General features: G+C 40.4%; 2 protein-coding genes and 1 long non-coding RNA gene across 5 annotated transcripts in view; all 3 read right to left on the bottom strand.

Moving 5' to 3' along the window:
- Positions 1-1,527, bottom strand: part of sh3pxd2b (SH3 and PX domains 2B) — a 33,884-nt gene extending 32,357 nt beyond the window's left edge. For both annotated transcript variants that reach the window (XM_046410081.1, XM_046410082.1), the window contains exon 1: positions 1,072-1,527. In XM_046410081.1, coding sequence (XP_046266037.1) covers positions 1,072-1,143 — 72 coding nt within the window. In that variant the 5' untranslated portion in view covers positions 1,144-1,527. The remainder of the gene's footprint in view (positions 1-1,071) is intronic.
- Positions 1,528-2,876: 1,349 nt separating this feature from the next.
- On the bottom strand, positions 2,877-10,858 carry LOC124071170 (leukocyte cell-derived chemotaxin-2-like). Of its 2 annotated transcripts, XM_046411651.1 has the most exons (6): positions 10,182-10,858; positions 9,821-9,898; positions 6,828-7,097; positions 6,502-6,592; positions 5,774-5,919; positions 2,877-3,960 (listed from the first exon to the last, which is right to left on the bottom strand). In XM_046411651.1, exons 2-6 carry the CDS (start codon positions 9,870-9,872, stop codon positions 3,794-3,796), a joined length of 726 nt encoding a protein of 241 aa, XP_046267607.1. In that variant the 5' UTR covers positions 9,873-9,898; positions 10,182-10,858; the 3' UTR covers positions 2,877-3,793. The 2 variants fall into 2 exon arrangements, with proteins under 2 accessions (XP_046267607.1, XP_046267606.1); XM_046411650.1 differs by having other exon boundaries at positions 9,821-10,858.
- A 2-nt stretch (positions 10,859-10,860) lies between these two features.
- On the bottom strand, positions 10,861-26,618 carry LOC124071171. The gene is made up of 3 exons (XR_006845301.1): positions 26,453-26,618; positions 12,079-12,117; positions 10,861-10,980 (listed from the first exon to the last, which is right to left on the bottom strand). It is a non-coding gene; the product is annotated as an uncharacterized LOC124071171 (long non-coding RNA).
- Between the last annotated feature and the right edge of the window lie 117 nt (positions 26,619-26,735).

Raw genomic sequence — 26,735 nt, 5'->3', positions numbered from 1 at the left:
TTTGTCCTGTCCCCCCCACACACTGTAATGGGACTTGAACAGATCCCCTACATTGGCACATACTGGCACTGTAAGGCAATGGAAAGACAATGACATGAGCACATTATCATCAGCCATGAGCCAAACACTCAAACAGCAGAATTTTTTGTAAGTTTGGCTAAAAGCAGATGGGTTTGATTAAAAATAAAGCCTAAAACTGGCATAAATGGAAGCTGTACAATGTGCTGTATTGTATAGCTGAAGTCATAAAGCAAATGTCACCTGAGTCGTGGAATGTAATGTTTTGACCATTGCATTGCACAATGCCTTGTGTTCGCTATAGTGATCTTAGAAACTGTTAGTTAGACTTTCTGGTCACTAGTACCTATAAGTAGGTTTTTTGAGGAAACTGGAAAGCCTGGGATGCTCCATTAGAACAATACCCTCATAGGGATTAGTCTGGGTGGTTTGTGGAAAGGACGGATTTGCCTACTAAGAGGTTTTCAGGGACTTTCCTCTATGATGGCCCACAAGTGGCAGCAGACAAATAAGAAGCACTGGAAGACAAATTCTGGTAGTAACAGTACATTGTATATATTCACATAGGCCTTCATAGGTTACATGTGATACTGTTGTCATCACTTGAAGGTATACACGCTGAGGGAGCCATAAATCATATGAGCTGGATCAGTTTGAATTGTACCCAAACAAGAGGGATTACCCTGTGTGGACTAAAGGACAAATCTAAGATGCAGACAAACAACTGATAAACCCAAAGTTCTTGTCTACAGTCCCCTTCGACAATAAGGTAAACAAGACTACAGAACTTCTTCAGGGTGTCAAACTTAAGTGTTTATTGTCTTACTACTGTCTATTTATTGTCGGTTTCCTCACTGACTGCTAGTCGTCTTCATAATAAAAATCACGACGGGTCAAGTCTAACTGTTCATTCCCGTCTGCTTGGTAAACTGTAATCTGATACTCTCTTTGTTTTTTACCCGATAGGAAAAGGGAGAGGAACTGCGGTATAACCTCGATCTGTTGCTCACTTGAAGCTGCAAAGAGCTGTTATGAGAAATAAATCAGGCTTACGTAGTGCTTGTTGGGATTTCTCCGCTTCTGGACATCTTGCACTGTTACTTCTTGCACGGTGCGCCGTGGCATGCTGTTTTCTCTTCTTTGCGCCTCCGTTAGATTGAAAAACAGATTTCCCCGTTGGGATTTTACGAGCGATCAAACCCGGCTGAGAAAGTTTGCACCGCGACGCTTCTTTGTCATTCGCGCCGCTCCGATCCGTAAACGCCTGAATGCAACAAATGCTATTTTCCGTAAAGACGTATGTGCCAAATTTCCCGTGCAACATTCAGCCGCCCAGGAGCCAGAAGTTAATAATTTGTCAGTTCTTCGTTTTCTTGTGTCTAGTTCCGTCTCACTGAGGGCTCTCTAACCAAACTCCCAGCCTATCCCAGCTCACCCACTCCCATTTTAGCGACCGGAACGCTCCATGGACCAGCCCTCCAGCGTCAGAGCAAACCACAGGCTGAGGGATCACTTAGCCATGGGTTCACTCTGTTCACTTAAAGCCGTATTAACGTTACAAGGTGTGAATATGTTGATGCACATGTATCAAACACTTTCAATGTCAGTAATCCATAAAACACGCAGATATGAAAGGGAAAGTGGAGAGAGAATTAAGAACATTATTATTGCCAATGTTTGAGGCAGGACTCAAATGCAGCATAACTAACACTAACAGCTAATCGACTACTTGTTACACAAAGGTGGCTATTGTTAAAATGTTTTTCATAGTTCATTGAACTATGCCTAATGTTTGGGTTAAGCTGTTTCTAAGCTAATCAACAAGTTAGCCATTGCAATCTTACACTAGGCCTGTTACTTTCTACACAGGCTGTAAAGCGGCAGATTTTTGGTTTTGGTGCAATATAAATAAAACACATTAGACCGAGATAGGTGTGTGAATTAGAAACCAAGTTTCAAGTGACTCCATCTATTTTTGTTCTGCACCCACGACACGTCATTTTGAAAACGTCTACAAGGCAACAACATGGAGCCTGTCACAAGTTCCAGGTTTCATAATTGTGTAAATCTGTATTGTGGCGCGTATGAGGCTCATTTTGCAATCTGCTTATGAGCACCAGTGGTTGCACTATCGCTTGTGCATATGGAGAGCAACATAATTTGTTTTTCAACCTGGACCCACCACTGGCAGGCCGTCTCTGCTGCTGGTATTAACTTATTGGTTGAAAACGTCACCTGTGGGAATGCATCACATGATATTCACATGTGTATGTCTCCCTCAGTCGTGAGATGATTAAAGCTGTGGTGCATTGAACTGGACATGTGTTTAGCATCAGAAAAGTGCTTTGTGAGTATAACAATGTCAAAATGTATTCCCCACTATTAACATCAGTGTTATGCTGTATTTTTTGTTTTAGATTTGACTGTAATCACTCAAAAAATGCAAATTTAATACTTAATACATAACATGTCTCATAGTTACTAATGAAAAGACTAATGGTCAAGTTTCACGTTTGACTGACAATTTTGTTGCAAGACAGCGCCATCTGTTGGTGTCTTGTAATCATTACATTCATTTAGTATATGTGCCCGAGGAGGCAGATCTCTTGAAGAATTGCAGCTGCTTAACATAAAATGATGGCTTCATTACAAAGAAAATGTCCCAGAAGAATAAAGTACTGAGAAAACAGAGTAAATCCTTCTTAATAAAAACTAATGAAAATAGGTGACTCCCCAATTTAAACTTTTTCACAACATATATTTTACTTCCACCTGGTTTATATGGGAAATTAAAAATAATAATAATAATAATAATAATAATAATGAAAAGAAAAAATGAAAGTAGGAATTCATTGCCTCATTCAAATATAAACAGATTATGTAAAACAAATCATATTTCATGTCCATGTTGAGAGATGGAGCATGTTTCATGAGAAAAGAGAAGGAAAAAGTATGCAAGAGTCTTAATAAGTTTTTCAGTAATATTTATGATAAAACATGGCATTTAGTGGAAAAATGATAATCAAAAAAGATAACAAAAGTTTAAAAAAAATGGGGATATACATACAGATCATCAGTCGCACAAAAGCTGGCTATAATGTGTTTGTAAGAATGATGTCCTGACATTAGGGGAAAAACTGTGGTTCCCATAATGTGAGACACTGATTTTTAAAATGCTGTCAGTACGGAGACCACAGTTTTGTAGGGTTATATTCTGTTCAGGATAAAGAATTGGGAGTCTTGAGTCATAGGCCAGATTTTAGAAATGATATGAAAACTTGTGTCAATAGCTGTAAATCCAGCCATCCATCCATTTTCTATACCACTTATCCGTCAGGGTCGCGGGGGAGCTGGAGCCTATCCCAGCTGACGACAGGCGAGAGGCAGGGTATACCCTGGACTGGGACCGGAGAAAACCCACGCAGGCACAGGGAGAACATGCAAACTCCACATAGAAGGGCCCAGACCGGGATTCAAACCTGGAACCCTCTTGCTATGAGGCGACAGTGCTAACCACTGCGCCATCGTGACGCCCGAGCTGTAGATCATTTTTTCAAATATGTTCATGCACAAAAGTCAGCGCTCATCATCATTTTTAGGCATGAGTGATTACATCATGGGTCAAATGTTTAAGCGTTTCAAAAGGTAAGAGGTAACAGATTTCATGAAAGATGCAAGTCAGAAGTCATATTAAAGGTGAAAGTTCAAGGGTAATTTGAGTGAGGAGGGGGTCATACGAAATGTCACAACTGTATTAAAGATGAAAGCATAGGGTTCATATGAAGGGTGAAGGGTCAGTGTGGTCGCACATTTGCAGCTGCAGGTGTGATGTGATGCCGGAGAAGCGTTCCTGAAGTGGCAACAGATAACCCAAGGCTTCTCCCTGATCCACTGGGCCAATGTAACGGTAAGGACGGATGTTGAAGATCTTAACACAGTACACTGGATGACACAGAAACAAAAAAATAACATTTTGGAGATATTGATCTCCTGTTATTTCCTGTTTGGACCTGTTGAGGACTTTGTTTTTTATATGTGTACATACTTTTCCTTCAGTTATTTCAGGATATCAGTGATATTTTTGTAATTAAAAGAAATAGCCAAGAGTGACCTAATTCACTGCACTCACACAAATGTGAGTATTTTGGAGAGTTTAGACTAATTTATACCCATGAAGTCAGGTTGTTCTCATCACCTCACCTTCATGGAGTCGTTTTATGAGAAATCACAATAAATCACATTCTTCTGAATGGATGCAGCTGAGTTAATGATAGAAGAAAGCTTTTCCTACACCAAAAGAGGGCCAACATGGCAAATGGGAACCAGTGGCTGTTCAGTGATTTTAAAATGATATGCAATGAGGGCAACTGCCGCTTAAAGATACAAATACCTCTAAATATGCATTTAATATACAGTTTTACAAATATACAGCACGTCCTTGATCAATTAGATACGTAGACCGGCTTATAACTGCTTATTTATAATTTCACAAAAACCTAGACTCAAGACCCTACATAACAACTGTCTTATCATCTCCCTTTCACCAATCTGTAGACAAAAACAAAGAAACTGGCAACTTGGAAACAAACAACCCAAAAGTAGGTCTTCAACTCAACGCTATCATTAAGTCCTACAAGCTCCTAATGATGAGTGTCTCAGCATTAATGTGGGTATCATGGCGAGGTAATGCGTCTCTGTGATGTCTAATCATGTCTGTGCTTTACCCTGAGATGAAAGGAGCTGACAGTACATGTGTTCTTCTGATAATAGAGTTCAATTAGGGGTAGAGGCAGAATGGAGACTAATGATGTTTACTCATCATGCCAGTGCCTTATCAACACTGGATGCTCTCAGAATTTGCCTCACTCACATGAGCATATATAGACACGCACATATTGGACGCTGCAAAGGCTTGTGCTTGCTCCTCTGCCAAGGCTGACCGACAGAAACGCACAAAGGTTGATGTGTTGCTTTGTTCTGTAATGGTGGCCCTTAATGGGGGTCATTACTCATGAACAGCCTTTGATGGGGTTTCTCATGCAGCTGGGTTCTGGTGTTAGAGGCAAGCTGGAGTTCAATGGAGTCTCAGCTCAGCTTGACTAATCCTTCTAAATCACTCCTTTTCATCCCCACCTGTACGCCTACACCATAATAACCTAACATCACCTTTGCCCTATGGCCCTTCACACGGATTACCGGTATTTTCTTGCAGATGTAACAGTACAAGGCTGCAGTGGTTTAATAAAATCCACTTTTTTTTAATTATTTTCTTTTGTAGCATGTATCAGTATGATTTCCAGGTGTAATATTCAGTAAACTGGGCAGACGTAGCTGATACATGGTTTCCAGATGGTAAATCCTGCTGCGTTTGGTGGTTCCCCGACTTATGTAGCATTACGAGCAGATTAAAATTTATGCTGCAGTGAACTGTCTTGACAGTGGTTGAATGGATTAGTATGACATGGTCATGGTCTTTGTGAACTCAAGTGATCTCCTGACTTTTCATCAAGCAGCATTGTTTCTCTGACCTTCTAGCCTTCACTGTGAACATTACAGCCTCATAGAGCTGGTAACGTGGCTGTTGACTTTTAGTTTTGTTGATTTATTATATAATCATCACTGAGTAAACAGATGCTGTTGAAGTGCAGTGTCGGTTGATGCATCTTTTCATAAATAGTGAGTAATAATCTTCAGAAGTTTCTCTCTCTTGCTACACTCATTTTCAAGTACTATACTGACATAATGTCCTCCTTACCATCATTGAGAAGTTTGACCCCATCATACTGATTCCCACTGGGGTCTTTCCGACTCACTGGACCTGCGAGATAGCCTGAGAATGGAGCATTGACAATACTGTAGTCATCACACACCAGGTCCACTGCTTTATGGAGGTTATTACCTCTGTGGGAGAAGCAATAGAAAAGACTGGAATTACACACCCATCTTAAAAGACCTGTTTCAATTAGTCATATTTCAAGAACCTCCTGCTATGAATACAGCACTTGTCTGCCCAGCCTTTTACCCAGAGGAATCATCTGTGAAACGTTGGCCTCTCTTGTCCCTTCAGTTTAGACTGATAATATATTTGATTGGTAAAAAAGCTGTACAATGAAATGACATCATCTTAAATGATTACTCTTCATATCTACCTCATAGAGTAGGGCTGGGTAGTCATACCCTTAAGGTGTTAAACTATTGAAACTTCTCCGGTCAGGCAATACCTGCGCTTGATTCTTTTTGTACCCAGATCTAGAAAAAAAAAATGAAATATTTGTATGGTGTTGCTTTCAGCCAATCACTGCACATGCTCTTTGAATGAATGCAATGTGTTATTGGCCCACTAACGCAGCAGCTTCAGCCCATAGAGCCTGTGGTGTGTTGAGGTCGAATGTGATGTACTTTACAAAGTTGGCCATTCAGTATGTAATCGCAGCTGGAGTAATCTTGAGGTTTAAGCACACAAATGAGATCAGGAAGAATCACCTTCCGGAGTTGAAAGCTCCACAGCCATGCGCATCACACGCCCTCACTCGGTTGTTGTGGTGACCAGCACAAAAGATACTCCAGGCTCCAACTGCAGAGACAGGTTAAGAGAAAATGTAACATGTGAAGATAAGACTTTTGTTCCCAAAATACAAAATATTTAAAAGCTGCTACATAACATTTAAAACTTTCAAATCTGTATGTTTGTGTGACTCTCTGATTCAGACCATGTGCTGGAAATTTGTCACTGTGAGTTAGCCTTTGTAATATTTGCACATGTGTTGGCTGGTGTGTGTTTGCATTCACATATAACTCTGTCGCTATACCTGGCATACAACACTGCCGTGTCTTTGCCCCCGAACACTTGTCTTTCAGGTATCTGCCTTGGCAGATGTATCGGTAAGGCTGGCAGATGCCTCCCAGTTTGGTGCAGCTGATGTCACTCTTCGGTTTCACTGAAGCTCTCTTGCTTCCTGTCTTCTTGACCTTCTTCATCAGAGTCGCTGCTTTAGGGTTACCACCAGAATTCCTGTCAGGGCTTTGCAAGTCTTCAGCTTCCCTCTTTCCATGTTCTAAAGCACAACTTAACAAGACATCTTGAAGAGAGATGAAAACCACTCAGAGTTAAGGAGGGAAGATTAAAATTGAGAATGTGGCATGAAACAGCTTTCTTGGATTGAGGACAAAATCAAACTTTTGAGAGACTGATATTTGAAATTACCTTCAATTTTGGATTTAGTTTCTTCAGATTTAGGGGATTTTGAGATTAATTTACTCTCTGTACTCAAATGACTAATCTACTGTACACTCAGTAGTGTTTGTGACGCTAATGAACTGTCTTGCATTATACAACAAATTATGCCCATTTAGCCATCCCACAGTGAGTGGGTGAAAAAGGTAATAGAAACACCAATCAATATAAAGCAATACAGTTCCACAACATCACAAGCTGACTCCAAATTGATACAACTGAATCAACACATCTTTAAAAAGGTTTCAACAAAATCTGAGTGCAATAATGTTCACAGAGGAAGGTTTTATTGTAGGACTGTTGTATTAGATTGCATTGCTTTTAGTTAAGTGTCCAACTGCCGACTGTGTGTATATGTTATACTATGCTATAGGCATTTCAAGAAGATTTAGATGTTGAGGTGGGTGTTGAGCCACATAGATTCACTTTAGGGCTCAAAAAATCACAAGAACGTCACCGGATTAAAGAGAAAGAAAACAGCACTGCTATTCCCAGAAATCTCCTGATCCTGAAGCAAATGTTTTAAATTTCAAAGTCATACCTAACTGCTGATTGCTATAAAATGACATAAAAAAATCCTGCATGTAATAAAGACAGCTAAAAGGAGCACCTTCTAAACATTAACAATTGATAAATGTTAATGGAAAAACTTTAATGAGTTCACAGAACTTGCTTTTGTTAACATTTTAACAAAGTCTCTTCATTTTAGCTCACCACCTGGGCACACTTGTTGAGAACTGTGTTACTTGTCGGTATAGACTGAGAAAGTCATAGTTCAGTTAGTCATAGTGTGTTTTCAGTCTGACAGAATACTAATTATCCTGTCCAGATATGAGTTTTTGATCTTCATTAACTCCATTAACCTCAGAGGCACAGAAAATATTTCAATCATGCCGCCCTGGCACAGGAACACACGCTGGGCTCGGTGATTGAAAGAAGCTGCTTATCACTAGAAGGGCTTAATGACCAGGAGACAGTCGGCAGGAGAGCTGGCTGCGGTATGGAAAAGTAATTTCCCTCAGCATGCGAACTAAAAACAAATAGACAAGGTGAAAAAAATCTGTGACAAAAATGTAAGTGTGCCTGTTACCACCTGAGCAATATTAGGATGGAGTAGGGTTGTACTGGTGTTTTGCTAAATGGCTGTTAGTGTATTGCTAGTTGGTTGCTACATAACGGGGGTCGCTTGGTGTAGTTGTTAGGACATTTTGAGGAACATTCATATGATCACATCCATGTGATACAGACAGAATACTTATAAAATAAAATGTAATACTCATCACTTCAATTCACTGTAACTTTCTTTTAGACCTACAGGTCCATATCACGCAATACTCCAATTATGTTAACTGCACCAGATAACCAAGACCATATTTCTTTATGATATTGTGTGTATAGTTGCTGTGCTTGTCGGCCAGCACACACACTGCTATTATGACTCATATTTAGTCAGCTCACCACAGCCAAATTTTGCTATTTGCCTTTTCATTATTGCTCCATCCTTCTGTTTTGACCAGAGACACACATGTTTGTGGACCACAACTGACACAGCAAAATATGCATATTTTTGTGGACACATGCAGCTAGCAAAATTCACAAAACACGCATTTTTTCTTTTTCTTTCTTTTTTTTTTTAAATCAGAACCTTATAATAACTTGAACTGACTGAATATTTTTTGACAGAGTATCTGTCAGAGCTGTAATTCCTATATTTCTTTGAGCATTGTTTGAATTTCGCAACAGAAGTCACAAATTAAGAATTTAGGGACAGTTAGTGGCAGGGATTGAAAAATATCCAGCTGCTCTGTGAGTGAAGATATATTTTAACTGTAGTGCTTTGTACATTTACTTTGATAGCAAGGTATTCTGTCTGCTGGCAGGGTACTACAGATACACACAAATGCAGTTAACGTTTTAAGTAATGGAAAGAGGGCTACTCTGTCAGAGACATCAACAATTAACAAATTAGTGCAATTAGTGATAAAATGCAACAGTCATAAACATGTTTGGGTACCTTTCAAGCAACTGCAGATAGGGTTGTGTCCATAGTGTGACATGACTCATTTAATCTCCGTAACAAGATGGCTGCCTGAATGTGCCTTAAGCTTTGCAGTTAGATGCAAGTATGTAATGTTGCATTAGGCATTCAATCATGCTTTAAATGTCTCACTCACTTGTGCCAACATACAGTCGCTCCAGCAATAGGCCCATATGCCCCAAAGCTTATGTTTACAGGAGTTTGCAGTTTGCTAATAGGGCTCAGCTCATGGTAATCTCCAGGGGCAGACAGATATTTCTACATCATTTATTGTTTCTATAATTATGTCGAAACGTTAATAGTGTACGCTGAAATGTGAAACTGTTGGCAAATGTGAGTGTGGCTCTCACATGTGAAATTATAGAACTTGGTCGTGTCTGTGCATGTGTCTCTGTGTTTGTGTTTGGATGGTCAACTTGATATAGTTACTGTACATATAACTTAAATACTCCCAACAGACTATATGTGTATATGTATGTGTATATATTATGATGCATGCTCAAGCGTGCATAGTGCAGTAGGCTACTTACAGCATGCTAGCAGAACTGCGATGAGACAGACCCGAGACAGCATTTTCATCATCAGAAGTTCAGCTCCAAGCAAGAATTCTGTAGATATTGGTGGAACAGAAAACTTATGCCACTTTGTCAGGTAAGTCTCCCATAGGTGTCATTCTTCATATAAAGCGGCAGGTTAATTTGAATAATAAGGTTATTGATACAAACAAATTTCATCCCAATAATTAAAACTGCAGCATATTCTTGCAAAATGAGTCAGCACAGTAGGAAACATGTTTCAAATCTCACCTGCATAACAGAAGCTGACCAAATACAAATTTCTGACTGAATACAGCTCAGATTTTCTAGTGAAAGAAAGTGAAACTTTACATACAAGGCTCCTGGAGAAGTTGTAGTGTGGTGGCTGTTGCAGTGGGTAGTAACACAAAGCAGGGACTGTTGGAAAACCAGCCTGCTGTGGAAGCTGCAGGCCTGGGCCACAGGACGTCCCCCCACTGTCAATATTGATATTGGCTTCTAGAAAGCACACCCATTTACTTGCTGGAAAAAAGGCTCACTTTATGGACGTTTTGTTGCTTTACTGAAAGTTACACAGAGCTAGTTATTGACCTCTGAGAATGAGCCAGAAGTAAGGCCTGGACAAATAGCCTCCCAGTTCATTCAGAAATTAGTTTAGTTAGTCATTTCTGCCATGTCTTCTCAAAAACAGACACTCAAAGCCGAGATCAAAGTTAAATAAAAGCTTTTACTTCGGCTTGTACGAGAAAGATTCCAAAAAAAACCTTTAGCCTAACTAACAAAAGTTCTTTTACTAAATTCAATCGATGAGGCAGCAGGTGAGTGCATGTGGTCTCCATGAACAAAAGGAATTTTCCACCAGAGATGAAGACCGGATGGTCCAAAACAATGGCTGGGCAAACAAGGGCTGGGACTGAGCAGAACAGACTGGCAGCGACAAACTGGTAAACGTGGATGCCCAAGGACAAAAGGGTAAATTTCCAAAAGGCATGAGACAGAGATTGAAATGAGATCAGACTAAATGGAGCCAATACTGTAGGAACAATCTGGCGATGAAGGCAGGTGAAAGCCAGTCTTAAGATGACTGAGCTTAGGGTGGAGTTAATTGCAGAGAACTCAGGACAGGTGTACAGCAGGTAAGACCCAGCTTCACTCTGGATTGGTGAAGGGTAACCACACATACACATACACAGAAAACAGGGCAAGGGGGAGGATAGTGGAAAAATACCAGGAGAGGCACAATACTGACAATTAACAACTGAATGACAGTTGGCAAATTTCATTTTACTTTGTAATGATTTGTAAATCACACAACAAACACTTATGAACAGCCTCACTGGTCTGTTCCTGTTCCTGCACAGAATTGGTCATAGATTTCTGATTAAAACTGATTAATTTTTGTTAGAAGATCATGCAAAATTGATATTGATTCTTGTAGCTGCGCTTTTATCAATACACTTATCAATTCAGTGGAAATTCCCCAGAAGAATCACTCGGTAATGGAATAATGTGATGTTTACAATAATATAATCTTAATGTTTGTGTTATAATCATAATATTTGATTAGAATCATGTTTTATATTGCAGAACTGTCCCCCGAGAAATTACATTTATACAGTACTTGTTGTTTTCTAAATTCCATTAATGCAGAAATGCAGTTACCCTCTGTATTATGTTCACAGGCAAACCAGGCAGTTAGTACAATGTCAGTTGCTGTATTATGTTTGTGCCACTTCAAGAAGTCCCAAAAAGGTAGTATGAGTTTTTTTTATTTTGTGTTCTGTGTTCATATTCTTAGGGTGCAGCAGCTGAACAGTAAACATGCACTAAAGACTGAGACTCCTTTCTTAGCTCCAATTACACCTTCATATTTCAACTTCAAACTTCAAACTTTATTTGTCAGTATATTTTTACATACACCGAAATTCATCTCTGCATTTAACCCATCACTGATCGAACACACACATGCAACATGAAACACAGGAGCAGTGGGCTGCCATTGTCAGGAGCCCAGGGAGCAATTGGGGGTTAAGTGCCTTGCTCAATGGCACATCAGCCAGCTCAATGCCCCCCCCATTGATTAATTACCAGTTTTTTTTCCCTGCCAGTCCAGGGGGACTCCTGTCAGGGAATCGAACCCTGGTCTTCCTTGTGACAAGAGGAGATACTGTCCACTATACTAACAAGGAGACACACATACAGACTCTTTAGTATGAGTAGTGTAACCAGCAGGTATAGGATTGTTGTCTCACCTCTCTGCACCCTCATGCTGCCAAATGCCGGCTCCTCTCCTTTAATGAGACAAAAAAAAAAAACATTATTCTGCATGAGCCTGGCATCTATTATAAGATAATTACCTTTAAGGCCTCACACAATGCAGCTGAACTTAATCAATGGTATGAATTTTATCTCCTCCCAGTGGGAGAGTGAGACGTAGGTACGTGGAGGAATGCAGTGAAGCATGTGGATATAGGGTATTTAAAAGTCTGCTTTGTGCAGCATGTATGCGCTAAAGGCCAAAGATTTCAGATTTCATCAAGGTTAATACTAATGGCTCAAAGCTTGAGGAAAACTGCTTGAAGACAACCCTTCTGATTTGGTATGGTATAAAAATGTGGGAGCTTGTCTGCTTTTATTATGGAGAGGCTGCAAGCTTACAAAATCTGGATGAAAAAAATAGTCTCAGCTGGCACGAGGACAAAGATGACTCATGTATTATAAAAGTTAGTGATTATGTTACCTAACACATATGCAACACAGCTGCTTTAGTTCTTGTTTTTTAAAAAAGTCTTATCAGGAATAAAAGCGTTGCTCTTTTACCGCAGTTAAATGAAAGTGAAGTAGAGATATGAAGGTTTATTTGATTTTTGCTTTCTTATTCAAATTTCTCTTCATCTGTATGTCCAAGTGTATGCTACTCTACTAATGTATTGTGGTGCAGATGAGGTCACTAGAATTTGAATGCTTTTATTCTAATTCAGAGACGGTTACTCTTTCCGAATTACAATTTACTGAGTGTAGGAGAATGGACTCAGTAGTGGCTGGCGGAGGGTTGAGCCTTTTTTTCAGCCAGACAGCTTTGATAATCAAATATCTGGGCAATGGATTACACTGATGGACCATATGGGTTGGAATTTGAAAAGGAAAGAGGGAATTAGAGAGTGAGGGAGACGAGACAAATAAAAGACAGAGAATAAGAGGAAAATAATGAGAGATGGAGTTATAGGACTCAGTGAGCGAGCAAGAGAGTGAGTGAGTGAAGGAAAGGGGAGGGGATGACATGAGGCAATGAGAAAATAGACAGGAAACCTTGAAAGATAGAATGTGATGGGGGGAAAAAACAGATGAAGAAAATAAAGGCAGCCAACCACACAAACAGAGGACAAGTAAGAGGCAGTAGAAACTCCAGGCAGCCTGCCTGCATCCTAAACACTCTCTGCTCCGGCAGAAGAAAGGCTTGTGTTTACTCTATGAGAACCCTTTGATAAACATGGCTACTTAAATAGAAACATGTGCCACATTCTTCAAACTCCTTGGAGGATAGGACTGACATTTCACTCCGGCGTCTCTGTCAGTTAGTTCTGGCATTTCAACGAGAAGGAGGAGAGATGCCACAAGTGTTTCCTAGCAACAGTTCGCTGCAAAAGCCTCCCCCCCGCCATCTGCTCTCCTCCGTACCCCCCACCCCACTTTAAACTCCCTCCTTCCTGAGATACGAGTTGCAGCAATGCACCACTTGCCTCAGACCTGAAATACATCCTAATTCTCCTGGCTCTCCCTTTTTTTTTTCCCTTCAGCAAGTCGCCAGGCCTGCATCAAATGACATTCAGGCCCCTGTCATCTGTAAAGAAAAAGCACCCAGTGAGGCTTTTCCCTGTGAAGGTTGAAGGCACTGCAATCGAGAACTGTTGGCAGACAAAATATTGAAAGAACACGGCGATATTTCACCCTTTTATGAGCTGAGTGGTTACTGGGCATGAGTCTGACTTTTACTTTTTCATTTCATTTTTTACTGCTCCTCCTTCTGCTGCTCAGGTGAAGGGAACATCTCACAAAAGCAGGCTTGTGAAAAGGCTCTGTGGTCTGTTGATGGATCAGAACTGCTCAGCAGGTCTAAATCAGCTTTCTCAAAGCAGTCACACCCACTTGGCTCTGTTGATTTCTAAGCATATTCATGGGGTTTGGGAAGCGTGTGTTTAGGCGGCCTGAGCAGACAAACAGAGTGCCTTAGGGCAGGGGATGAACTCTGCGGCGCCAGCGGCAGCAGACAGGGGGCACCAAAGTCTGAATAATGTGTTCTACTAAAAGCATTTCCATGTCTGCCAAGGGAGGGCTTTCAAAGGGCGTGAGTGGATGGACTAAAGTCTGGTCACACATCTCTGTCTCTCTCTCTAGGTCTGCGGGGAACAAAACAACAACACTTAGACAGAGCATATCCTTTAAAATATACAAATGTCAACCCATGTCCTTCACCCCTCCTGTGAATTCCCATGAACCGACAGTACAAGTTAAAAGCTGACCTGAGCAACAAGCAGAGACACAACGAGGTAGAAGACTGAATGCAACCGGAATCTTAAAGCCCATCATCTTCATCATCATCAAAAAGACCACTAAAAAATCTGATAAGGATGGGTGTATTTGACATTAAAATGTTCTTACATGGAAAAAGACACAGAGAGAACTTGGAAATGTCTATTTTTCGTCAGAGCTTTATACTATGATGTTTTCAGTCACAAAAGTTGACATTTGGAGGTTTTTTGCATAAAGGTAACTGTGTATATTATCATTTGTGTTCAAACAAGTGGCTCCATTTGACACTTTGACCTGTCACATTTCCCTCATTTTGCTTCACAGCTTTGGTCCAGCAAGAGTCCATGAAACAACAACTACAAGGGTGAAGGAGAGAAAAACGAGAAGTAAAATTAGTTCACTGGAGACAGATTAAACTTTAAGGACCGAAGCCTTTGAATTGTGCAGGAGTGGACCCAACGACAGCAGTGAATGTGACAGGCCACGGCGACGAATGTCACACGTGTCATGGCCAATTGCGTACGGATCAAAGTGCAATTTCGTCACTGATGGATAAGTGCGGAGGGAAAGTGAGAATATCAAACACAGTGAGGAGGGTGGCTAAATCACATCTGATCGCTTTGATGAGGAATAAGGCAGAGGTGTGCAGTGAGGGAAGAGGTGGAGTAGGGGAATAAACGAATCAAGAGAGAGAGGGAGAGAAGTCAATGCTGAAAAAACATGGCAGACAGCCGTGTCACCATCATGAGCATGTGATCCCAACCTGGGTGGGCAAAGGAAGACAGGGCAGCACTTTTTTTGAAATAGCTGTTTGCATGGAAAGAAGAGTTTGATTCAGGAACACTTGGCGATGTTCAGGATTTATGTGCAGAAAGGGAAATGAGACCAAGATATTGTGATTTTCGTGCGGTTTATCCTAGGAGTTAAATGTGGCGGCGCACAGGCACAGCAGTTGCTGGATCGATTAGTCTGCACTGTGAGGTTGCATTGATGAGTGAACAACACTGATGTCCCCTATTTTTCACACTAAGTTGTTGCAAGCTCACAGGAGAATTAAGTGTAGATAAAATGTCAGAAGTAAGTTCAAGAAGTCTCTTAGTCCTATCTCGGTCCTGCTCTCATCCAAGCAACATCTCATTTAAAGTCTGTTCATTAAGAAGTACCTAATTACACCCACATTATCTATAATTACAGTGTTTTTACATCACACTTCCAAGATAAAACTCTTTCAATGCAGCTTCAATGTGTAATTAGCCTTCGTAAGCACCTACTACACACATAATTAGAGTGAAATTGATACTAATACACCTGTCTACCAGGCAGAGAAAAAATTAGTATCTACAAAAGCGCAAAATAAACCTTTGCAGTGAGATGATTATTGTTTAACTGAATACTACAAGCTGATACCCTACTGAGATAATACTCTACTGAACAGAAAGGTGAGAGGGGAAAAAAAAAGGCTGATCGTGTATCAGTGGCGTAAAAACAGCCAAAGAAAGAACTATAATGTACAATTTATAGTCGGGACACTGCTTGGGGCCACTAAAGAATTGACGAGGCTTTCACAGAATGACTGATTTGACTTCACAGTAATCGTAACTGCTACAGCAAAATAGCCTTCCATGAAGCTGCAAACCTCCTTAAAAGGACCCTGTTTTTATTCTGGTCCTCCATCTGCCCACTGTGGCTTGTTTTGAAGCAGAAATGCTAATCCTGGCATGTCAAATGAGCAGCTGTCCTTCCAGCAGCCACAAAAACCCAGAGAAAGGAATAAAAGAAGTGGGGGAAAGCAAAGAACAAGTCCTAAACAAAACCCAGAGCTATGTTGTTTTATGTCATTTATTCAATTTTGGACTTTACCCATTCCCCCTTTGATGTTTAAACTTTAGGAGGGCCTCATGCTCCTCTTCACATCATAATCACCTCTGAAGAGATGTAAGACAGAGACAGACCTGGATTTTTGACTGGGCAGCAATGCTTTACCTCAGGAATACTTGAGAAGGAAAATGCCAACTGCTTCCACTGTCACATCGTTTTCTTATTGTAGGGATATTCACCTCTTTGTTTGACCAGAAGATGGCAGTAATAATCCACCAGAAGAGGCAGGCAGGAGGCACGTTGAATCCACAAGAATCTCATAGGTTAATTACATAGCACTCTCATGGCAGGCAATGTGATCATTCAAACAGTATCTGTCTGGTACATGCACACATATTGAGATCGGAACAGAGAGAGAGAAAAGAATGTGTGTGTGAGAGAAGGATACTTTTTTTTGATTGCTAATAATCTGTACACGTTACCTCAGTTTGTTATTAGATTGTACAGAGCCTCTTATTTTATCATTTTGCCTACAATGACAGGTGTCCAGTTTGAACAAGTCCCCCTGTCTCTCGAGAAGAAAGAAGTCAGATAGAAAACCCCAAAAAATCTGAGGTCTGATGTTGTTGACTTGAAGACTACTTGCACATATTTTTGCCAGATGAACATATTTCAAGAATTTGTACAACAATCCACAGCTCTCATTTTGTGCAAAAATGCTTTTGTAAGTTGAAGCCAGTATGAGGCTTTAACATTCTGAGTGGCTGTCTACCAAAACACAAAAAGAAAAATAGCAAAAGAGGTGACCGGTAACTTGAATCTAAGTCAGAATGCTCAGATGAACTTTAGAATGAATTTCTGCAAAATACTAGGACTGTGAATTTTGTTTTTTGGATCTCTTAGGGATGAGTATGTAGAAGTGATCAATAATTCTTTCACTGCACACATGGCTCTGGTGTTGATGATATGTTATGAGCTCAGGCTGGTTGTTGGCGGGTGCTACGAGCAACTCTCTATGGGCACAGTCAACTGTATGGAAAAGGCAGTGGTGGTTGGTGATTCTTGCCTGTGTGGGTCAGTGAGAGCAGCAGTACCTTCAAGGTTGCTTAATTAGATGAAATGAACTGAGGACTCAATTGCCAGACTGAATGTGATGATGACTGCCGTGGGCTTCATGCACCTGCCACAGTCAAGTGCTTGTGGGTGGATCTGTCATTTTTTAAGTTCAGGGTCTTCAATGGCTGTAACAGTTGGGGCTCATAAGCAAAATGGGTGAAATGGGTCTCATTAGAGCTTTATTTCCGCACTAACATGATAGGATGAGTTTACATCTGTTCACACAATTTGCTCCAGGTGCAATTTATAAATGTTTTTCCAGGTCACAGTTCACTTATTTGAACTTTCCCTGCTGCACCCCCTACTTCTTCCTCACTGTCAGTAATCCTATCATGCTTTACAAGACCAATTCACCTTTGTGCGTACATATGAATGGGAGGTGGCAGTCAGTCACCACATGGCTTTTCACATTTGGTGAAAGAATAATAAGGGAATAAGATCAGGAATGGCACCCAGGAGTTTTTATCTGGAAGAAGTAATGAATGAAGGCATAAAGGAAGTTCAGTGAAGTGCTCTTATCAGTTCAACCAACAATTATGTTTAAGGTTAACTACACCAATTTGTTAAAGGGTAGCGTTTTATGGTTAGTTTTCTCTCTGACCTTTACTACCCACCCTGTTACTCCTGTTTAGTGTCTTCACCACGTAATCTGATAAGAGTAAAACCATTTCACTCTAAGATAGTGACACGTATTATACAGTTTCATAGTCTCTCTATAGATTTAGTTTTTTTCAAGGAGCACTTAGAATGAGGCAAAATAGTTATCTTCAATGCCATCTTCCAAATGCAGCACCCTTAAAAACACAGAACAAATCAAGGTTTGCAATGGAGTAGAAGAGAGGCAGTAATTCTAAAAGGTCACATAAGTATCAGTCTGGTGTCCTTAACGATCTTTATTATCATAACAAAAGATTTTAGTCGAGCAAACTTTTCAAGATACCGAGGTGGTGGATACAAACTTATGATGTCTTTAAAGTTTTGACTGATGACTGACTAAAACTATTAACGATTAAATGAATGTGAAAGTAGTGGCTAATTAGCTAGATTTCATGTTTAAAATCCCCTGTGCAATTCCAGTGATGATGAAACCTTGTCCACAATATTTTGTATACCGTTTGCCTCTGTGGTTGTGTGCATATCAAGAGCCCAGTAAAGAAAGAACAAAGTCAAATGAGGTAGAAAGCTAGGAGAGAGAGAGCGACAACATGTGCTAATGGGCCTGCAGTCAATAACCATGGGCTAGAAGCATGGACATTGTTAACAGTAGTCATTACTGTCACCACAGTCAGACATAAATAGTACAAAGAATGCACAGGGGCACCTTTTTTGCCCATTTAGCACAGAAAGCATTGACCAACTTGGAGAGGATTCTCATTGTGTGCGCGAGTGTATTCCAATTACGCTGTACTCCCACGGTGGCAATGGTCTTTGCTTATACCCATGTAGGTAAATGGTATTTTGTCATTGGAATCACCAGTGGCTTGAATATTCTCCAGGATGGTACTGTACAGTGGGGTTGAAAAATCTATTATGTGATATGCAAAAATGTCAGAATTCACACAGTGTGACACAGGAACACAAAATGCAGTTAATTATAGACCTGCAGCCAGACACAGTCTTTACTCATGGGGCAGTTAAAGGGCAATATTGTTCTCATGAGGTGCTCTTTTGTATTTCAACTGTTTTAAAAATTAAAAGAAAAGTCCTTCAGGTGTCAAACCTAGCATGAAATTAAGGGTTGTCTTATTGTTGCAAATATGCCTCATAAGAAGATGTGAATGTGAAAATAACTGAATGTTTTTGAGGAAATTATTCCCTTGTGGAGATGGGCCTTATTTTCTGTTGGTGTCAGTTGACTGACACTAATTGAACATAATCACAAATTACAGTTGGCAGATGGCAGAATTTCTGTCTGAGTCCAGTGCTCACATTCTCACATGGCTTCACCTGCACCTTTTCTGTATCCATAGGAGAGGTTGATAAAAAGGAATTAAGAACTGTACAATCATTAACAACAGCATATGGCTTGTTGTACAAAGAAAACCCCATTTATAGCCACATCTTAGAAATTTGGAAGATCAACAATAATGTAACAGAATACATGAGTTATGCATTTGCAATCCCCCTCAAAACCCATCATTTCATCTTTCTCTGTCCCAGTTCTCTGCATAGAACGTGTTGTGATGATGACTGAGTGTTAAATAAAGTACATGAAGGCTCTAGACTTCTTTCTGTGTGTGTGTGTGCGTGGCGACAGTGGGGGAAGCAAAGTTATGTGACAGGAAAGACAAGGGGATCTGAGAGACCTGAAAGAAAAGTCAAAAAAGAGAGAGACTCTTCAATGAAATAACAAAATGCGAGGGGGCAGGAGTCGCTGTGTGCTGTGCACTCTGATCCCCCTCAGTTAGGAGTGTGCCAGCGGAAGGGGCGACGGGCCGATAGACACGCAATAGGGAATGACACATCACCCAACACCATCCTCTGCAGCAATGTCTCCGATCCTATTCTCCCAAAACTCACTTGTCTGTTATCACCTATCCAAGTTTTCCAAAAAGTCATGCTCTCCAAAACTACATGACCCAATAAAATGCACCACAGCCGTACATACAACCTTAGTCTCTCACCTCTGAGAATAAGCTTTCAGCTTAAAATATAACCTCAGACACCCGTCCTCACGCTCCCTGGCATCTGTCGCAAACAATAATTACAGTAAACATCCGTCACAACCATGAGCTACTTTTACCGTAAAGCAACACGCATGAAAATAACAGTCGGCAGTGTATTTTGTCCTTATTGTGAGTTGTCACTTCTTGCTGCAACAGGTGTTGTTTTTTAGTCAACAAGGCAATGTTTTCAAATAACTTTGTAATTTATTCTTTCAGCAAGCTATTCACTTTCACTTCACTTCCTTTTTTGACTTTGCTTTGATTGTCATCGAGATTCTTTTGAGAAATCTCAGAAAATTTGTGGACATAGGGCAAAGAAGGAATTCATTTGTGGATTTACATGATTTTTAGGTATTTATGAAACCAAGTACAAACACAACAAAGTGGATTGCTGGAAGACCAAACCGGCCCATGAATCAAGAACATAAAACAATGAATTTAAATCACAACAATTAACATAAATGATTTATTCTGAAGACTGACTATGTTGGCCCTCAGTGAATTTGAGCCCAGGTTGCCACATAGTCATGAAAGTTTTGGAGCAGATAACCTATTAATGATTTTCTGAGTGCTCGGTGACAGAAGATGGAGCTTGTTTGAAGGCTAATGTCTAATGATCCTCCACCTAATATTAAGAAATGACAGATGGAAAAGTTGGCCTTCCCTAATGGTAGCTGAGGCAGCATCAAATAGACAACACTAACAATTAAAAAAGGTTTCCATAGGCACAAAGCTTCCTGCATTTGTGCTACACAGGTGAAAATTTGATGCCTTTTAAAATTAGTATCCATGAATATTATTTTAAACAAAATAAAAAAAAAACAAAAAACATTTAGGCTCTGGAACATGTTGTATTAGTGCATGTTGTTGGTTAAAAACATAAGGATGCACATTAGCTTTAACCGCATGATTAAGAAACCAACTCCAGATTTAAGTAATAGGTGCTCTGAATTCAAATGTAGTGATGTCACGAGTGAAAATATTGATCTGTGTGGTTGAGATTAAATTATTAGATTCATTGCACACACAAGGTGAAAAGCAGGGAGACATCTCAAACAGACCAATAGTCAATTTCAGATCTTCCTACCTTGTGCTACATGCGAGTTAAGAAAGGCTTCAGCCCCATGGCCATGAAAAGGATTAAGATGATGGGGAAAAAAAGAATGAATAGAAGAATAAAATGATACTGAGATATTAAAAGGATGGATTTCAAGCACCGTAAGGCATCAAATCCTTCACAGGTATTCCACAGTGGGAATAGTTAAGTTGAAAATTCTACGTCATGGTGAACACACACAGAGAAACACACACTCAATCAGACATGCATGTGTATGCTGTAACTCCCTCTCACAGATTTGTGCTCTCCCACACAAACTGAATCTCTCTCTCTCTCACACATAACACACACACACACACACACACACACACACACACACACACACACACACACACACACACACACACACACACACAGGAACATCATATCTCTGGTGTTCACCTTGACTTAGCAGAGGGTTGCCTTCATAAATCCCCTCTTATCTCAAGTCTCAAATGCACCCAGATATATGACCGTGGAATCTGACTGAAATATGTAACGCTATCTTCAGCAGTGAATGGGTACACGCACACGCATGCACACACACGGACAAATATGCACAGACAGAGGCCAGTGTTACAGTTGAAGAGATGAAGAGACAGCTTCACCTGTTAGTGTTGTGGAATAGAGTTTATTTTTTTTAATTTTATTAATGGAAAATAAGGACCTTGCTGGTTTGATTGCCCATCCATCTTGGGAAAGTTACTTGAAAAATGTTATCAGTTACTCAATAATTGATGATAAAAAAAATTGGAGTACTTTACTAATTATTCAACAGCAAAAGTAATGCGTTATATAACTTGTGACTTTACTTTTGTTACTCAGCACTGATTTGTCGAAGATGCCTTTAAGCAACTCCAACTCCTCTGCACCCACACAACACATCTGCTTCATTTAAGACGTGTAGGAGTAGAAAATAAAAGCATTTATTAACAACATATTGTGAGATCAATAAAGTTGGACTTTTCTCTGCTTTTCTCCCCCATCGCCACTCCACTCCACACCGAGCTAACACACACCAAATCAGTCTGTCTACTAAACGGAGAGAGACCAAACTGATATCACCCATCAATCAAACTCCAAAAGACAGCAATGAAGACAACCTTGGAAAATGTCAAAATAACAGAGCAGAGTGATGAGTAACTAATACAGTGACACAGTTTCATCACCAATAAATCCATCACATTACTTGTCATTCGACACAGTAATCACATTACTATCAGGCCCAACACTGTCAGTCATTAAACCGGCCCAGCGGACATGTTATTGCTTTACTCTGTCTTTTAATATGTATTGCTTTTCCAAAATTACAAAGACTTAAGCAATCTATAGAAACTACTGCTGTATGGAACCATCTGTATGCCCATTAAAGGATTCCTAGTGCTCCTAGCTTCTCGTGTTTGCCAAATAAGATCATAGATTAAATAATGTCCACTTAAAAAATGTACAGATGCAGTATAAATCTGCTGGGTGGTACTGTTCACTCTATCTTCACTGTTCATTATGATTTATGTGATATGCTGTTAATGTATCAGTGTAATTTCTAGTCTTAAATAGTTCCCCTGATAAATAAACATATTGTGTGTTTTTTTTTATTATCATTCTGAATGAACATATGCTGCATATCCATTGAAGGCTGTGAAGCATATAGTAACTCAGTGCCAAAACTTCTCCTTAGTCAATCTACCTGCATATATAAGAATACAGACAACCTGTCAGAGCAGACAGTTATCTTAACAGACAGGCATCGTTCTTTATCATCCGTCTCCCTTAAGACCTGTACTAACAACTCTCTACAGAAAAAGGAGTAGGTGAAATGAAGAGGCAAGTGTGTGAGTGGAACAAGGTTGGTCAAAACACCTGGGAAACAAAACGTGTCAGTGCTTGGAGTGCGAACTGGCTGATTGCTGATTCTTGCTGAGTGTCTTTAAAACCAGAGCCATTGTCTGGGGAAAAGAGGAAGTGAAATAGGGAGGAGGAGGGTTGAAAATAAGGAGAACAGTTGGACAGTGGGTAAAGGAAGGGAGACAAACTGATAAGAGGACAACGAGAAAAAGTCAGAGATGTTTCAAACTTAAGATAGGCAAGTGTGTCTGCTTTTCAATGGGGAAAGTCAGTGCAGGTCTTAAAATTTAGCAAAAAACTTCCAAGGGCAGGGAAAGAGGGAATTGGAGTTGGTAAAAGCCACAGAAGGGCAAGCAAGGAGAGTCATTTCAGGGCCTCAAAGCACAGAGGAAGAGGAGGAAAAGGAAAGCAGGGAGAACAGGGGTAGAACACTGAGGTTAGAGTCCTGGTATCCAGAGGGACAACCCACCTGCAGAGCAAAGCCACTGGGCATTGACACTGCCTCTTTCATGATTAATAGAGCTGTCACTTATGACAAATGCAGCACTGTGTACCTGACCTACTTCAAGATAGCTGAAATGCAAGATTACTCCTTCTCCTGCTCCTCTTTCTCCCTATGTTAAAGGAGGACCAACTACTCCTTCTATAACTCCTCTTTCTCCTGCTTTCCTGTTGCTGGAGTTTAGCCAGTGTGCTGCCTTTATCTGGGGCTAGAAAGATCCTGTGTGCTGACAATGCGCCTGCCTCTTTTGTGTGACTGCATAGGGATTGTAGACAGTTGGACACCATAGAGTTTTTGTGACAAAGTTTTATAATAACTGATAAAGGACTTCATAAGTTCTACTATGGCCAGCCTACCCTGCTAAAGGTACCCTGGTAAAACTGAGCCTCTCAACTCTGTGCGATGTATATGGTTTTTCTGAGCTGTAATATGACTTGGTTTGCTTTGTAGCAATTTGATCAAGATCAAATTCACAATCCAGCAGGACAATACAACAGATAAGCACAATCCAGAAATAATTTAGGTCTTAGGTCTTTAGGATGCAGTTTTTTTCACGAGTCATATGTATTGTCTGAAACTGTTAAGCCTGCCCCAAGAAGTGGAACTCTAGGCCTATCAGCCTACAAAGAACAAAATCTTCTCAGGACTCAAGTACACACATTACTGAGTCCGGTCTCATTCCTGGGGTGGCAAATGCTGAGTGCGTCTGAATGAAATGCACCGGGCTTTAATGTACCTCAACACATCTGCGTCAGGATCAGGTGATCAGAGCAACTGCACAACATGACATAGTTAAGTGAGAAAGTCCCAAGAGGGTCTGAGGTCGAGGTTGAGTGGTGGGTCACACCTGTGAAAGTAAAACACTCATCACGGATCTTTTCCTAAACCTAACCTCATAGCTTTTGTGCCTAAACTTGACGAAAGTGAGTATCTTGTGTGTCTGGATAAGAGACTTCACACAGGGTTTTACATGTTGGCCACAGACACCATAGGGAATAATGTGTGTGAAGTGCATCTGGATGAGAGGCACAAAGCCATGACAAAGTGTCTGTATGTGACGAGTTGCATTATCAGAGCTTAGAAGCTGCTGGGTTCACTATGTAATTCAAGTAACTCTCAAAAACTGGGAGTCATATGTGCAGTGGGCCTAGTAAGAGTTTTGAGTCTTTTAATGCAAAAACTCAAATAACATTCATTATTTGAATTTCTTTATTTTCCCTTGTTATGCTTACATAATTTTAGAAAATCTGCGGCAGAGAAAAGACAGCTTGCTCAGTTTAAAATGTTTCACAGTGTGTTCCTTCAGCATCTGCTGCAAACACACACAACCTCAATGGAATAAGCTGCTTGCTAGGTGAGCACCTCAGATGTATTCCTGACACTAGCAGAGGAGTGATAAAAGAGGTGAAATGAGAGGACACTGAGTGAGTTTCGAGATTTGCTTGTGATTTTATATAACTTGTTGTAATAGACCATTTACTTACTACAGTCTCTCCAGGGAGTTTCTGCATGAAAGGTTAGCTATATGCAAATTGCCCTATTTTACCTGAATTGCTCACCATAGCAGAAAACACTTTTATCAGGCTTTTCATCGTGTGACCTCACTTATCCCGAGATGCTAGGTGGAAATTATTTGACCGTGAAATCCCTGTCACCAAATAAAAGGGGTCACATCTGGTGCCATGTGCTAAAGACACATAGTAAGTCCAATTCCCTCTGAAGTGGGTTGGTGTGATGTTGTCAGATAGATATTTCACATGAAAATGTTGAGTTCAGTGCTTTACTGTGTTATATCATATGTAAAGCACTAAATGAAATGCAACTGCTAAAGACAGCATAATTCTCATTATTATGAAAGTAACTTGTTGTTGTAAGTTTGAGGCACCAATTGTGTGTCTGAATCACAGATGGACAGGAAGAAAGACACGGATGCAACTATATAGGAATTCCTGCTAGAATGGTCCAAGCGAGTGCCTTGGTTGTTTAGAGTAAATAAACATTGTCAAATTTGAATGAATGAAAATTGGATTTGATTTCAGCAAAAAACAAGTTCTTTAATAATTTTTCAGTGATGCAAAATTTATTAGATTGGGTCATCAGACTTTCCTTGAGCCTTGCTGAATTCATTACTGTAAAAAAAAATAAAAAAATAAAAAAAGATGGGCTCCTGGGCAGATCAGACCAGTGGAATAAAATTAAAGATGCATGCATGAGTTGCTCACAGAATTGAGGAGGATCCTTTAATGTCTGATTCTGCTGTCCACCCCCATGTGAGTGGGACTTCTTAAGAAGAATAAAGACCAAAAAAGCAAAAACAAAATGATGCCAATATAAAAATTAGATAACTCCATTTGACAATGGCCTGAACAGCTGAGATATCATAAGTCCAATTGTTGCCTCTCACACAGAGATGTGATGAGAAGGACCTCTGATCCCCCACTTTTGATGTGGCCTGGGAAAGACAGATTGGAACGGTACACCAAAGGACAAGCTGAAAGATCCTACATCTGAGAGTGCTGGTATTTAGAGAAAATGGATATTTTGACAGGTTTGGTTGGAAATTTTACCCAGGAAAAGTCGGCTGAGCTCTCTTGCTTTTTTCCGGTAACACCCTGGAACACGTTTATTATAAACCAAGTGAATGAATGTCCCACAGATGCTCACCATTCAAAACAAGCCTGAGTATGAGTCCCAAGAACATCTTGAATGGTACCATCTGTCAGCCTGTCACTCTGCAATATCACTGCCTACCTTCAACACAACACAGCACAAGTCCCCTATGTATGTGCAAGTGTCTGTCTTTGGTGTCTGCACACTCCCTAACACATACTCATTTTAGTGTGTCTCCTTGTATTGCTTCATGTGTGAATGTTAACTCAGTAGGTACTAATGTGACTCAGTGATCCTGGAGGTGTTTGTGAGCCCTTTCTGGAGGACTGTGTACAGCAGTCGATAGGAGAAAGCACAGCTCATGTCACCCCATCATGAGACAGGGGGACAGATCAAAGGCAGAAAAACTAACAAAAAATAAACCAAAACAATAAATTGCTCACCAGAGGCCGCCAGGGGAGCTCAGTCTTTTTCCCAGAGTGTCAAATACTGCCTTTTCTTCTCATCCCGCCGCATCTCAACGGTTCCCTCTGTATCTGGGTGTGATGAGCTGGGATGAAAACATGTTTCGGAGGCTCTATTGGGCGGCCCGGTGTTATCTGTGGCTGTACCTCTGAAACACATTACAAGCAACATGAGTTCAAGCTGTTGCTCTGTGAAAGAAAAGATCTTTAGTTGTCACTTTACAAGCCTACATGAGATGAGTAAAAAGGATGCACGACTACA

Source organism: Scatophagus argus, chromosome 14 (assembly GCF_020382885.2).
Source record: "Scatophagus argus isolate fScaArg1 chromosome 14, fScaArg1.pri, whole genome shotgun sequence".
Taxonomy (NCBI): Eukaryota; Metazoa; Chordata; class Actinopteri; family Scatophagidae; genus Scatophagus; species Scatophagus argus.
The sequence above is the reverse complement of the archived record's forward strand: the minus strand, read 5'-3'. Positions and strand labels throughout refer to the sequence as shown.